This window comes from Silene latifolia, chromosome 5 (assembly GCF_048544455.1).
Source record: "Silene latifolia isolate original U9 population chromosome 5, ASM4854445v1, whole genome shotgun sequence".
Classification (NCBI taxonomy): Eukaryota; Viridiplantae; Streptophyta; class Magnoliopsida; order Caryophyllales; family Caryophyllaceae; genus Silene; species Silene latifolia.
The window spans coordinates 15,677,621-15,692,378 of record NC_133530.1 but is presented as its reverse complement, the minus strand read 5'-3'; the positions used below and the strand labels follow the sequence as shown (position 1 = coordinate 15,692,378).

The window sequence follows — 14,758 nt, the reverse complement described above, 5'->3', positions numbered from 1 at the left end:
GGGGAAAAAATGTTAATATGGAGACTCGATCCCGCGACATCCAAATTCTAACCAGTTTCTAACATCAACTTCGCCCACTTGTGCTACTAGGGAATACGGAATATAACTATAACTAAAACTTATTTATCAAATTTCACATTGGGCTTGAGCCCACATAGCCCTAGGCGTAGATCCGCCCCTGGATTTGATGATATAGGTGAAGAATTTAGGGTTTGTTACTCCGTATTAAGGAAATACTGTTTTTCAGATTCTATTAATTGACGAAATCAAAAAAATGTGACATTTTGTGCATATTAGCCCCATACATTTTATTATTTACTGTGCGTATATTAAATTTCCAAGTCTTTTCAAATGTCAAAATTAACCCCACTACTTTAGCTTTTGGTGCAACTTACCATCATTTTATTTATTTTACTGATATTTAATTTACAACTTTTTTTTTTCTTTTTCTAATTTGATTTTTCTTCTTTATATTGGTTTATAGACCCATCTACCCTTAACAATCTCTTCTCAGTATGCTTTACTATACTGCATTCTCCCACTACATGCCACAATCACAACCACCACCACCTATGACAACCCTCCACAGCCCATTAACCCATCGCCCTCAAATTCACCCGCTCCGACGAAGGTTTTCAATGATTGGGATGGGGATTTTTGGGCAGATTATAGGTTTTCGGGGGGTTAGAGATGGTGGTTCGTGTGGTTGGGTCGGTTTCAATGGAAATGGGGTTGTGGTAAGGGTGGTCGGAGGCAAAGAGGCAAAGTTCTTGGTGGTTGATTATGATTTTGAATTAAACTCAGGAGGTTTGTGGTGGTCGGAAGTAGGTGGTGAAGATGGTGGTGTGATGGTTCGAGGGGGCGGTAAAGGCTTGGTGACGAGAAAAGGGTAAAATTGGGTTTTACCACTTTAGTAATACTATATATGATTATATAATATCCATTAGTTATGTTAGCTCCATTTTTATATTTTTATATTACAAAAATTTAATATTTGGATTGAAATGCACCATAGTACAAAGTAGTGGGGTTTATTTGCACTTATTGAAAGACATGGGGCTAATATGCACATAGTGTCAAACGTATGGGGTTTATTTGCTACTTCCCCGTTGAGGCATGTGCGCAGAGCTTAGCTTGAAGAAGATTTGTTGATTTTGATCGCTTTGAATGTTAGATTCATTAAGAAAATTATTAACTGCTAGTTAATAAGATGATGGTGATAAAAAAGAAGTGCAGACCTCTTGCGTCCTCGAGGAGGACCGTCCTCCTTACACCTAAAGGCAATCCACCAAGTGGAATATTATAAAGGCTTAGGTGTAAGGAGTATACGGTCCTCCAGGATGACACAAGAATTTTTCGTCTGGAAAAATTGCCGAGGCTTTGGTCATATTCACCTTTCATAAGGTGGCTGTAATTGGTGTTGAACTATGACGTAACTTAAGATATTAATTACTTCCTCCTTTTTATACATTTAAATTTTCAATTTTCACTTTCAGTTCAACAGAAAGCTATTTTGGTGTTAATTCTTACACTTTGAAAGTTAAAACAGATTGAAGATTGAAGTCGGTGTCCTCCTTAAACCTAAAGGCATATGTATGCTTTCCATCCCCCTCCTCTGAATTCCCGTTACATCATCAACAACAACATTACCCCATTGCCTCAAAGGTACTTGTAAATTACGGGCTAAAGGGAGTCGGATATATGCAACCTGCCTTACTGTATTTCCGTTATCCTTGCAAAATCCGAACTATGATGAGTAATAACATTAATAATTAACCCAGACTTGGCAGTGGCTCTCTTTCCAATGGCTTTTGATGGCATCTACCAGTGTATTCTTTGATGGCTTAGCATGTTTGCATCGTAAAGTACATTGTTTCGGCATAAGTAGATAACCACTGAAAGATAGTTACTCCCTCCGTCCCGGTCATTTGTTGTCCTTTGGTTTTGGCAAAGAAAACCAAAGAAAGAGGAGGAGCCAATTACTTAAATGACGAGTGGAATAAATTGAGGGTGAATGATCAAATTACTCATCAAATTCATTCTTAAAATAGAAAGGATAACAAATGACTAAGACACGCCAAAATGGAAAAGGACAACAAATGACCGGGACAGAGGGAGTATAACTTATAAGCTTATAAATCCAACTATAGAGATGATTTTCTCTTCTTTGTTTCATCAAGGCATTAACATGTATTCACTGTTGTTCATTTCATAATTGTTGGTAGGAATGTAACCACTCCGTCAGATGGTTAGCTCACTTAAGCTCTAGAACTGCAAGAGTAATATAACTAGAGTTCAAAATCAATGAAAAGGTTCAGATCGGCTTGCAAGATTTATAGCTTGAGCTTAGTTCAAGTACATGTTATAAAGAAAAAGATAGTTGCATCTCTGTTTGTGAGTTAAAAATCTCATTTTTACCAGACGTGATTTGCCATGGTTTAGTAAGTTGTGGTCTACTAATTACGTTTTACATTATTTTGTTGTTAATATTCTAATCAATCGCAGCTACTTAGGCTTAAAATCAAATTAAAATTTGATCCTATCGGAGCTGAAACTAGCCAGACTCCTGCAGAGATAGTCGTCATGTTTGAATGTTTGATTGTAAATTGTGCCCTTTCGAGTTTCAACAATAGGATAGGTGTCTAGTGATCATCGTTATGGGAATTACTTAATAGATCATGACGTAAAATTTTCTGTTGTAAATTTAGAAATCAAGGTAATTTTGTGATTAGTTTATATTGGTCTATATTGAGCTGTTCTGTTCACAAAACTTATCCTGATTCCCGTAGTGCCGGAGATTACATTATTGTGGTTTTATCGGTGTTCTTCACATGTGAACAATGTTTTAACCTTAGCTATTTGTCCTGCTGATTTTGATGTATCCCTCTTCTGTGATTTATGTCATCTCAGGACAGGTTGGCAAGCCCTCTTGAGAGCCTGACAATTGCGGACAGATCGAGTAGCAAAATTGTCAAGCTTGGTGGTTGAGAATTGACGCTTCAAGTAGACGGAGCGAGTGTGTTTGGTGTCACGAAAATTGTCGTGAGTGCGGTTCCAAAGTTGTTTGGCAGTGGCACCGGGTTGAAGGATTGTGAGGAGGAGATCTTGGGAGATGGTGGTAAAAATCCATTGTTTAACAATGGCATCGAGACCAGTCCATAGGGCTGGCCTAATATATAGAGGATTTGTCGTCATCAGATGTATCACACCCTCATCTCCTAATGGTGCAGCGGAGATGTGGTCCCTTCGAAAGCCTGCGCAGTATCCACGAGTCATAGTGAGCCTTTTCCATGTCAACGGAGATGGGGAATGTGGTGTTTGATGTAGCCAAGGGAGGGATGATAGACATGTTGTTTGGTGGCCATGAAGAGAAATTTTGTGTTTAGAAGAGAAGGGGAGGAAGAAGACTTGATACCTTGAAAGATGAGGTAATCCTTACCGTACCCTAATAATACAAAAACTTGGCAACACAATAAGATTCTATGCAATATTATACACGATTAACTCGGTTTTTTACCGTACCCTTACCGTACCCTAATAATACAAAAACTTGTAGGCCAACTGGTCAAAAGAAAATTCAACATAATAATGAAGCCAAAACTACAAAACTACAATACTGATCAGCTTACTGCTAAGTGCTAACCACTCATATCTTGCTGAATTTCTGTGAACCTCATTTAGCGTAGCAAGTGGGAAGAAAATAAGGTACTCGACAACGAAAGAAAATTATTGCTATGGCCTATGAGTATCAATTAATGAGTGCATAACTTTATGTTCATAAGAAAATTCTACACGTAATGCTTAGTTTCCTGGAAATTTACTTGTTCACTATATCAATATAAGTGATAGTAAGCTGGAAATGGTACCAATTAATCTATATCATTTTCTTAACTACAAACCAATCAAGATCCTCTTAACTTCACTATATCAATAAAGTGATTTTATTATCACATCTCACAAATCCTCATTCTAAATCCACAAAATCTTCTCTTAAGAAGACGGGGAGGACAGCAAAATGGCGGAATCGATGGTGACTGAGTTGCTTAAAAGTATTGGTGAGAAAGTGGGTTCTGAAGTTTGGAAAACAATAGTAGATGCAGCTAACATTGAGTCTCAAATAAAAGGGCTTGAGGATATCAAAAATACAATTGAAGCTACACTTCTTGATGCAGATTCATCGCAGCTGTGCAGTCATTCTCAACGAGACGTGCTCCAGAAGCTTGAACGTGGACTTGCCAAATTAATCGATTTCCAAGATGCAAAAGCTACAAAAGCCAAGCAGAAACAACTCATGGGAGGAAGTAAGTTCACCAAAGAGGCGCGCTTGTTTTTTTCTACTTCAAACCAGCTAGTATCCCCCTTCAAGGATGCTAGAAAAATCAAGGGTATGACGGGGGAACTGAGTCAAGTTGCAAGAAACCAAACCCGAATATTGAACAATGTGTCGGGGTCTTATATGAGTACTGATATGGTAATTGGACGAGATGGAGACAGGGATATTATGGTAAGCTCACTATTAGACTCCTCAGCTGCTGCTGGTGTCCTCCCTGTTGCTTCCTTTGTCGGAATAGGTGGAGTTGGGAAGACTACATTGGCTCAGTATGTGTACAATGATGAAAGGATTATAAGATATTTTGATTTGCAGCTTTGGATTTCCACCACCCAAGATTTTAATGTCAAGGATGTGTTACGGCAAATGGTGACATGTGCCACTGATGAAAAAGCTCTCGAGTGCGGGATTGATCATCTCCAACGGCGTCTATATCAAAAAATTGCTGGGAAGAGGTTTCTGCTTGTTTTGGATGGTGTGTGGGATGACGACAGTTTGAGAGCAAAATGGATAGAACTGAGAGCACTGCTCAGGGCCGGGGCTCAAGGGAGTAAAGTTCTCCTTACCACACGTAGCAAAACAGTTGCTAAAATTATTGGTACCCAAGAACCATTAATTGTTAGTGATTTAGAAGATGATGATTCATTGCTCCTCTTTCAATATGTGGCTGCTACGGAGTGGCATGAGCCAGGGGTGGAGGCCATCGCGGAGGAGATTGCAAAGATGTGTCCTAAAGTTCCCCTTGTTATACTGGCAGTTGGAAGCCTTTTGGCGAGGAAACATACTGTCCAGGAATGGCGATCTTTTAGGAATGCTCAGCTTGCAAATTTTGCCTCCTATGGAAGTGATGTCATGGGCACACTCAAACTCAGTTACGATCAGTTAGGTACTAGACTAAAACTCTGTGTTGTATACTGCTCTTTGTTCCCAAAGGGATTCGAATTCCATAAAACTAGTCTCGTTCGTCTTTGGATCGCAATGGGATATGTTGAAGGCGAGTACACAGACCAAAATCCAGAAGAGGTGGCAGAAGGATATGTGTTGTGCTTGCTAAATCAAGGATTTTTCTATTCTACAGGCAGGTATGGGTATAAGTGCCCTGACTTTTTTCAAATGCACAACCTGATGCATGATTTAGTGCTCTCGATTGGTGGGTTTAAGTATAGAATGGCAGATTCAAATACAAATGAATTTGATGAAAGAGTCCGTCATGTATCATTCCATATAGAAAACCACTCGGGTTGGGTAGTCCCATCGTCACTATTAAAACTGAAGCAGTTGAAGTCGTTCCTTCTCCCTCTTCCTTATTGTTTGAAGTCCTTGAATATAAGTAAACTTTTCCAGTTATATGATATATTTACATCCAGAATTGAGTCTTTGAGGGCACTGCGGATGCATGGGCTCTGATTACTAAACGCCAAGATCAATAGGCAAACTGATCCACTTGAGGTATCTTGATTTTTCGAACAACCTTATCCGTAAACTCCCCGAATCAATTACACAGCTAGTGAATCTTTACTTACTTGACCTATCTTATTGTGAAAACCTTGAAGCGTTGCCCGAGGACATAAACAAGCTAGTGATGCTGAGACACCTTAACCTCCTTGGTTGTGACAAATTGAGTCATATGCCCAAGGGGTTGCGAAGTTTGACGAGTCTTGAGACACTAGGCCATTTTGTTGTGGGAAAACCAAGAACCTTTCTCACTCCTTATGGATCCAAGGCTAAATTGGCGTGTGATCTAGCAGACCTAGGCTATTTTGATAATCTTACGGGGTATCTGACAATCGTTTTGGTCGATCGATCAAAGGATATAGTGTCAGAAGCCAAAGTCAAATCAACGGAAAGAGATTACTGGGTTTAATATGATATTTAGAGAGAGCAATATAGAAGACGAGATGGTGCTAGAGAACCTCAAACCCGGTGATAATCTAAAATGGGTGCGTATAGAAAACTATGGAGGAAGGAGGCTGCCATATTGGATGAGAGAAGGAATCCATTTATGGCTTCCGAATCTGGTTAAGATTGAAATAGTCGAGTGCAAAGAATGCATAACTATGTGCTATTTTGGAAGACTCCCTGTTAGGGCCAAAATTATCGTATTTTGCTTGGGCTACGTGGCACGAGATAAGTGGATAATTAATGAGCAATGGACCCATAACATACACGGGGAGTCGGGCCCATGGACCGAGCCAGGGAGGCAGGCTTGGAAGCAGGATAATCCGAGAAGGACAACAGGTGAAGAAGAGTTCGGCTTGGACTAAGATATTAATAAAGATCCCGGGTAAGACAAGGAAATCCTAATTGTTGCCATATTCTGAATAAGGAAAGTCCAAACTCTATCTTGGGGAACAAGGCAATTAAGTGGGGAACCCTAATAAACCCACTAGGGTTTATTCACTATAAATACAAGGAAGACAAACAAGAGAAGGATCCATATTCATACACACAAGGAAACACAACGGAGACCAATGCACAAATATTCATCTGACGGCATAACCAAACTCACGTACCACAAACCAAAAGCCATGTTGATATCACAATGACCTAATCACCATTCATGGCCCTTTATCACCATGAACTAATAAATGACCATCATTAGACAATGATTATTCAATCATTATCTCCACTATATTATCCCTACAAAACCTACGCCCCATATTGTCAAATCACAGAATAACCACCGAAGTCCATTCGGCGTACCGTCTGTTCCGTACTAATGCCGAACAGATTATTCTCCATCAGATCTGAACCGTTGTATATTGTACTTGTACTCCGATTATTACATAGTGGAATATTGGCGGGATTCCGACTCCCCCCGCGGTTGTTTCCCACATCGGGTTTTCCGCGTCACCAAAATCTCATGTGTCATTATTTCCTTATTTTGTCCTTTACTTTACTTATACCGTTATTCCGTCACAAATCACATATAATTTAACCCCCCGTTACGAGGCTAAAAAGAGCGGTCACTTTAACCCTAAATTGGTAGAAATTTACCAAAACAGTTTGGCGCCCACCGTGGGGCATGGTGATCGATCTCTATAGTCAAGTTGTCATAAAGTCGATTCTAAGCCATGTCCCCTAGCGAGCAAAGATCTCCTCACTTTGTCCATGAAGTCATCCGAAAGCCATCGTGATCCGCTTCCCGGGACCCTCCTCGGAAGCCAAGACAGCAGATCTCGCTTCAGAGATCCTCCGCCGTAAGTCGAGCTTCCCGGGACCCTCCTCGGCCAGCAGATCGCTTCCCAGATCCTCCGCTAGAAGTCGGCGAGATCCGCTTCCCGGACCCTCCCGGAAGCCGCAGATGATCCAAGAGTTCCTCCAGAAGTCCCGCAGCAGATCTGGCCCCCGAGTCCGGCAGCAGATCTGGTCCCCGAAGTTCCTTCAAAAGTCCAAGAAGAGATCCGCCCCGGTTCCTTCAAGCCCGAGTCGAGAAAGAAGTCAGTTCCCGAATTCCTCTGGAATCCAGCAGTAGGTTTGCTCTATGAAGCCGTAGATCTGCTCTCCGAAGCCGAAGATCTGGTTCCCAGAATGCCTCCAGAAATCAGCCGTGGACCTGCTCCCCAAAGCCGAAGATTTGGTCCATGTTGTTCCCCAGAATCCTACAGCTGATCTGGTCCATGGAGTTGCCCAGGGTCCTCCAGCAGATCTGGTCCCAGAATTCGTCCAAATGCCTGGCAGCGTGAATCGCTCCCCGAGTTCCTCTAGAGTCCTATAGCAGATCCGGATGCCGAGTCCTCCAACCTCTAGCTACCGGAGCGGAATGGTCATGCACCGAAACCACCAAAGGCGTACAAAGAACAAGTGTACCAAAGAGAAGATGGGCCTGAGAATGTTCGATGCTGGGGTACAGACTCAAAGGTACCAGTGTCAGGGCGATCGGAGACCTCCGAGAATCTCTGGACCAGATATCCCTAGACGTCGTGCTGGTGCTCCAGATGGAAATTCAGAAGCAAGTTGCAGAGAGACAATCTGGAGCCTGCAGGAAGCATAGACGCCAGGCTATACCCTAGATGCCTAGCATCCTGCCGCTCTCTCTCAATGACTAGAATGGAGGCGATCGTGGTAACACCGTATCTCGTAGTTACGTTGCATTGGAGCTAAATTCCTCCTGTTGCGGAACTTTCACCAAAGAAGAACCGTAATGACAAACCAACCATGTCACTACACTAACCACTGACCAACTGGAGCAGATATCTGCAGGAGTGTCGTTAGGTGGTAATATATTTGGTACTATTTTGCATGTCTCTAACCCTCTTGCAGGACCAGAAAACTTGGAGGAGCCACCACCTGTTATCACGTGGGGGCAAGTCCAGTAAAATATGATCCACGAGTCAGGTTCCACCGTTTACACCTCTATTTGTGCTAGAATAATTTACGTGATAACAGGTGGATCAAAACTTTACAGCCTAAAATACTCAAAGGCGAAAAAGGCATGCCCCAGAAACAAAAGGAATCGCCTAAAACTCAGAAACACCGCCATGATGCTCTTATCATAACATCGTACATAGAAACTACACCGTAAGAAAAACCCCGGTGGATACAATAAACTTAGTCAACATGGGTAAGTCGGACCCAAAACGAACAGTGCTAAAGATTCAGAGTACACAGGTAATCTTCATCGTCAATTGTTTGAATTTTATAAAACTAACATGGCATGTCTCGCTTTGTTCTACGATTACATGATACGAAGAAGATCAAATCTAGCAAGTGGCAAACCAGAATGAGCGTCCTGCAGGAACTATCAAAGCTTGCAAAGAAGCAATCGGAATATAAGAACCAACAACGGTAATCAACACGCAGTCCGCCAGGCCCTTGGAGGCGATTTCAAAAATTGTCACCTCTCATAGGATAACAAATCATGAGAAGCTTCTAAAACGAGTTTCGTACCCAGTCTACATCTAGGGAACAATCCCGAAACAAAGCAAAATACAAAAGGGCCAAGTCGTCAGGCAATGATAAACAAAAGCACAAACATGATAGACGAGAGGTCCTCCTAACATGATTCTCTACTCAGCAGCAGCTACACCAGCTTTTCTACCTTGCTATGTTTGACCTTCTCTTGAGAACTAGCTCAGCTCAGAACATCAGCGACCTCAAAAGCATTTTAGGGAACCGACCTCACCAAAGAAGATTTTCGGTGGTCGACCCAATAAGCATCATTTTTGGGAAGCCGATTTCATCAAGACCGAACCAGTTCCCAAGACGCCGAGACCTGGTAGAATAAAAGAAGTTTCGACCAACTATCTCCTCTTAACTTCCAGGAGGCGGAAGTAGGAGGAACCAAAAACTAAATCCGAGAAGCGGGAGGAACCAAACGGAAATCCGAAACAGGAGGAACCGTAAACTAAATCCAGAGCGAGGAACCCGAACTCAAATGGAAATCCGAAGCGAGAAATCGAAGCGTGATGCAAAAGAAGCAGAGGCGAAGCCCGGGGAGGCAGAAACGTGAAAGCGTAAAGGTTCGCGGAGACACGAACGATAACTGGATTAGTTGTCGCAAAGAACCCTTTCGCCAAGAACCCAGCAAATTAATCTAGCGGCAGCCGGATGAAGGCGGGACCCGAGCGAGCGACTTCGCATAACCCATTTACAAGAGCCATCAGCCAAAGGGAGCAGAGCCAGGAGAACCCTAGTACCACCTCTGCTGTCCAAGTCAGAATCAGGGGAACCTTAGTACCACCACTGTCGTCCAGCCCGGAACTAGAAGAATCCTGGTTACCGCACCTAGTCCCAAGACGATCCCGCACTGGACCTCGTATCCGGTCCCGCGCCCGGTCCCAAGATTCGGTCCCCATACTGCCGAACTAACGAAGGCTTGATTAAGCGTCATACGACACCCATAATATTATCTCAATAAGTCTCTGCATCCTGCGCAGAGACCAGTACACGCACTTGAAAAATCGTGTCTTGCACTTGTTATAACTTTCTCAAATTGCTTTCTTATTTTAGTCTCATCATATCCATGCGGTAATTGACTATCCCTGAAAGCCTATATGAGAAAACTAGAGCTATTAGGATAAATGAACAATGACCAATTGAAACATAGGCCTAAGTGCTCACACCCTGAAGTTCGAATCTCGAATGACAGTTAAGTAACAAACCATGCTAGACTTTGCACTCGACTCTAGTCCAAAGACCCTGGACTGGTGGATGAAAACATCAGGAACCTAAAAGGGAAATAGGAATCAGAGTTGTACATGGCACACTAGCAGAATTTCCAATAAGAGGGGCAGGAGCAGGCCTGGTACCTAGGTCCCCACGAGGAGACCAGGAGGGAACCTGATCATCCAAGCTTGTAGCGACCCTGCGAGCCAGGCACCTGAAAATATCTGAAACCAGGCAGGTCCCCAGCCGGGGGCCAGAACCCAGTACCTGGAGGCAGACGTCCTTACAACCTTGGGGTAGCATTCAAGCTAGGTTTCTTACCACTTATGCTAATCATTCATGTGCTAAAACCATCGGTAAACAAAGAACAGAAGATTCATGTCCATATGTCGCTCTTAAAGTAATTCGTAACTTTGTAATCTTGTTACCCTGTTATATTTTGAGTAACTACTGTCTTGAGCATTGGAAGGTCGTTGGCTATGCCATCTGCTGGCCCTATTAGAATAATTTCTTACAGGAGATCTCCCTACCAACATGAGTGGTTACTCGGGCTCCAAAACCTGCCACTCCTTCCCCATATAAAATCGCTCCTCTCGCAAAGATATGACGCAGAATGCAGACGCAGACGCGGAATGCGGGAATGCGGGACGCAGGTGCGAATACGGACGCAGGGCCGCGGATGCGAACGCAGAAGACGCAGACGCAGCGCTCCGCAAAGAAACTTTCGGCTGCAGAAAACACCTCCCCCCGCGCACGGGTGCCGGGCCAAAGACGTAGCTCCGCCAAAGAAACTGCAGACATGGATCAATGGCATGGGGCAATTTAATAAACGTATCACCCCGGTATTAAAGCTCCTAGCACCCAGAATATATAGGAGAGAGCGGCGACGAAATGCTGCGCAGAACACATCTTTGCATCGACTTCCCAAAGTGAAAAATCACAACACATGCTGCAACCAGCCTGGTTCCCTGGACACCGGAACGTGAAAAAACAAATGACACTGCCCTCGGCAAGAAAGTAAAAAGTAAGCATGGGTCTCATATTATATTGCATGTCATCCACAGCAAAGCCGTGAAAGTCATGCAGGGGGCAGAGACTACATCCCACGCGACGACCCGAAGCCAAATGATCCATCGAGCAAGCTTGGTCAAACAACAAACTCAATGTTGAGAACCTGGAATGAGAACAAAAAGAAAGAGCCACAATAATTGAACTAAGAAGTGCTCACATACGCATGACATCGTACAAGCAATCAGAAGCAAAGGCATATGATAACAACGTCGAATCGGGACTCGCGAGAGAGGACCTAGTCTTTATAAAGGGTATTTGAAAATACCAAAAATCACAAGGCTGAAAAATTTGCTTACAATCGGAAATGACAATGACAGGCTAAAAGCGCCAGGTAATAGGGTGTACAGATTGATGGCCATGCAAGGTCAAATCTTGTATAATCCCCGACCGTACTTTGTCTGACAAAATGCTAAAACCTTAGTGTACGGAGTACCTTTCAACAGTCCATGAAGCAAAAACCTTTTTACTAATATCTTTTGTTTTATCGAGTCCTCTTTTGAGTTTCAAAATTTGTTTTTGTTTTATTTTATTTTTATTTATTCCTCTTTATTTAAAACAAAATAATTTCTAAAAACCCAAGTGGTACGCTACTGGGCTTCCTGGATCCGATGTTGCTCGGAACACCATGAGATAGCACCAGGTATTTGTACTATTTGGTTATCTTCCACGCTTCTAGGAAGAAAGGCTTTGACACTGATGTTGGTTGCTTGTCAGATGAGGCACACTTTGAGGGTCCAGCCCCTGCCATGTGAGGCTACGAAGACGTTTATCTTAAGTCAAGCCACATGGAGAGCATACGCCGAGGTAGCGCGCAGGGTTCGGCATACTAAGACCACCCATACCTTAACGTTAACTCAGTAATTCCTTAGCTAGCTATGTCGTAGATCAATGGGTGCACGCACGGATTTCAAACGTCTGGAACCACAAGGAACGCAACATTCCTTGTTAGTCAGAAACATTCAATGAAGGTATGCTCCAGTCAGCTAACCCTAGTGATAAAATATTTTACGTCATGGGTAAAATATTTTATCAAACATCTGCCACCAGGGGCAGAGGCTGTGTACCTGGAACCAGGTCAGCCTCCTGGCAAATCATAAAGTGGGAACTAAACTCCAGACAAAGACAAACGAAATGACAGAGACAGAGCATATAGTCATGGTTAACATTGCATTCACGACATATGATAGTCTACAGCATGTCTAATTATCATATAGTCTGCATCATACATTAGAGAGTCTATGCATGCACATGCATTGCTACTAACATTTTGCAGGTATTACCTACATAACAATTGCACAGCAAACTTGTGCCAAATGCTCCAGCCACCAGATTCACCCTTGGTGACCAGATAAGAGAATGATAAGGACAGGTGGGAAGTGCTTCCTAGATTCACCGTCTGCTCCCAAAGATCGCCTTTACTGGTTCCCGAGCCGATCGTCTGATCCCAAAGATCATCGCCACCTGGTTCCTAGTGTCAGGCATATGCTCCCTGGCATCCGCCAACAGGATTCCAGCGCCACCATCCGGTCCCAGCGCGTCGCCATCCTGGTCCCCAGCGTCTGCCGTCCCGGTCCCAGCGCCCTGGCCTGCTGTTCTCAAATTCACCCATCAGCTCCCAACATCAGCCGTCTGGTTCCCAAAGCCATCCGCGGACTCGAACCAGCCGCCCGATTCCCGCACCAATGTCAGACCCCAACGTTAGCGATCAGGAACCTAGAGTCCACCAATTGTTCCGAGCATCCTCCGGTAATCCGCGAGTGCGCTTGAAAAAAGTCTGCTAACAGGAGTCCGCGAGTCTACATCAGTAAAAAAATCAGTTTACATCTACTTCCCGGTCAGCAGAACCAAGGAGAGCCGTAAATCGATCTGACAGGGACAATGAGTACAATTCAAGAATCAAGCACGCCAGGGTACCGAGTGCAGGTGCAGTAGGGATGCGAAATTCTCTCAATTATATCTATCGAGTACGTCGGATCCTGGCCGACGATGGCTTGCTCCAAAGCGAGACGACAAACTTCTCCATCGTAGCTTGATGATTGTTCCGGTGATGCCCACATGGGAGGTTAGGCTGCGGCCCCTTCCAAATAGAATAGCGAAGATAATCCGGAAAGGATAGCGACGGTTTCTGCGCAGCGAAATAGCGGCGATGGCGAGCTTGAAGAATCAATTTCCCTCCTCAACAAAGCTGAGAAGCGAAATTGGGGGCAACTGTTAGGGCCAAAATTATCGTATTTTGCTTGGGCTACGTGGCACGAGATAAGTGGATAATTAATGAGCAATGGACCCATAACATACACGGGGAGTCGGGCCCATGGACCGAGCCAGGGAGGCAGGCTTGGAAGCAGGATAATCCGAGAAGGACAACAGGTGAAGAAGAGTTCGGCTTGGACTAAGATATTAATAAAGATCCCGGGTAAGACAAGGAAATCCTAATTGTTGCCATATTCTGAATAAGGAAAGTCCAAACTCTATCTTGGGGAACAAGGCAATTAAGTGGGGAACCCTAATAAACCCACTAGGGTTTATTCACTATAAATACAAGGAAGACAAACAAGAGAAGGATCCATATTCATACACACAAGGAAACACAACGGAGACCAATGCACAAATATTCATCTGACGGCATAACCAAACTCACGTACCACAAACCAAAAGCCATGTTGATATCACAATGACCTAATCACCATTCATGGCCCTTTATCACCATGAACTAATAAATGACCATCATTAGACAATGATTATTCAATCATTATCTCCACTATATTATCCCTACAAAACCTACGCCCCATATTGTCAAATCACAGAATAACCACCGAAGTCCATTCGGCGTACCGTCTGTTCCGTACTAATGCCGAACAGATTATTCTCCATCAGATCTGAACCGTTGTATATTGTACTTGTACTCCGATTATTACATAGTGGAATATTGGCGGGATTCCGACTCCCCCCGCGGTTGTTTCCCACATCGGGTTTTCCGCGTCACCAAAATCTCATGTGTCATTATTTCCTTATTTTGTCCTTTACTTTACTTATACCGTTATTCCGTCACAAATCACATATAATTTAACCCCCCGTTACGAGGCTAAAAAGAGCGGTCACTTTAACCCTAAATTGGTAGAAATTTACCAAAACACTCCCTCATCTAAGATATCTAATCTTAGAGAGTTTGGATAAGGTGGAGTACATAGAAGAAAAAGGTAGTAGCAACAAAAGCGACATGGTAGTTCTAGCAGACGAGTGCCCTTCCAC

The 14,758-nt window shown here is 43.4% G+C and overlaps 2 protein-coding genes across 2 annotated transcripts in view; both read left to right on the top strand.

Annotated features, from left to right (window-relative positions):
• The window catches only part of LOC141656840 (disease resistance protein RGA2-like), a 75,532-nt gene that overhangs the window by 35,831 nt on the left and 24,943 nt on the right, over positions 1-14,758 (top strand). The gene's annotated exons all lie outside the window — the stretch shown is intronic.
• On the top strand, positions 4,016-5,737 carry LOC141654912 (disease resistance protein RGA2-like). The gene has a single exon (XM_074462020.1). It carries the CDS (start codon positions 4,016-4,018, stop codon positions 5,735-5,737), a length of 1,722 nt encoding a protein of 573 aa, XP_074318121.1.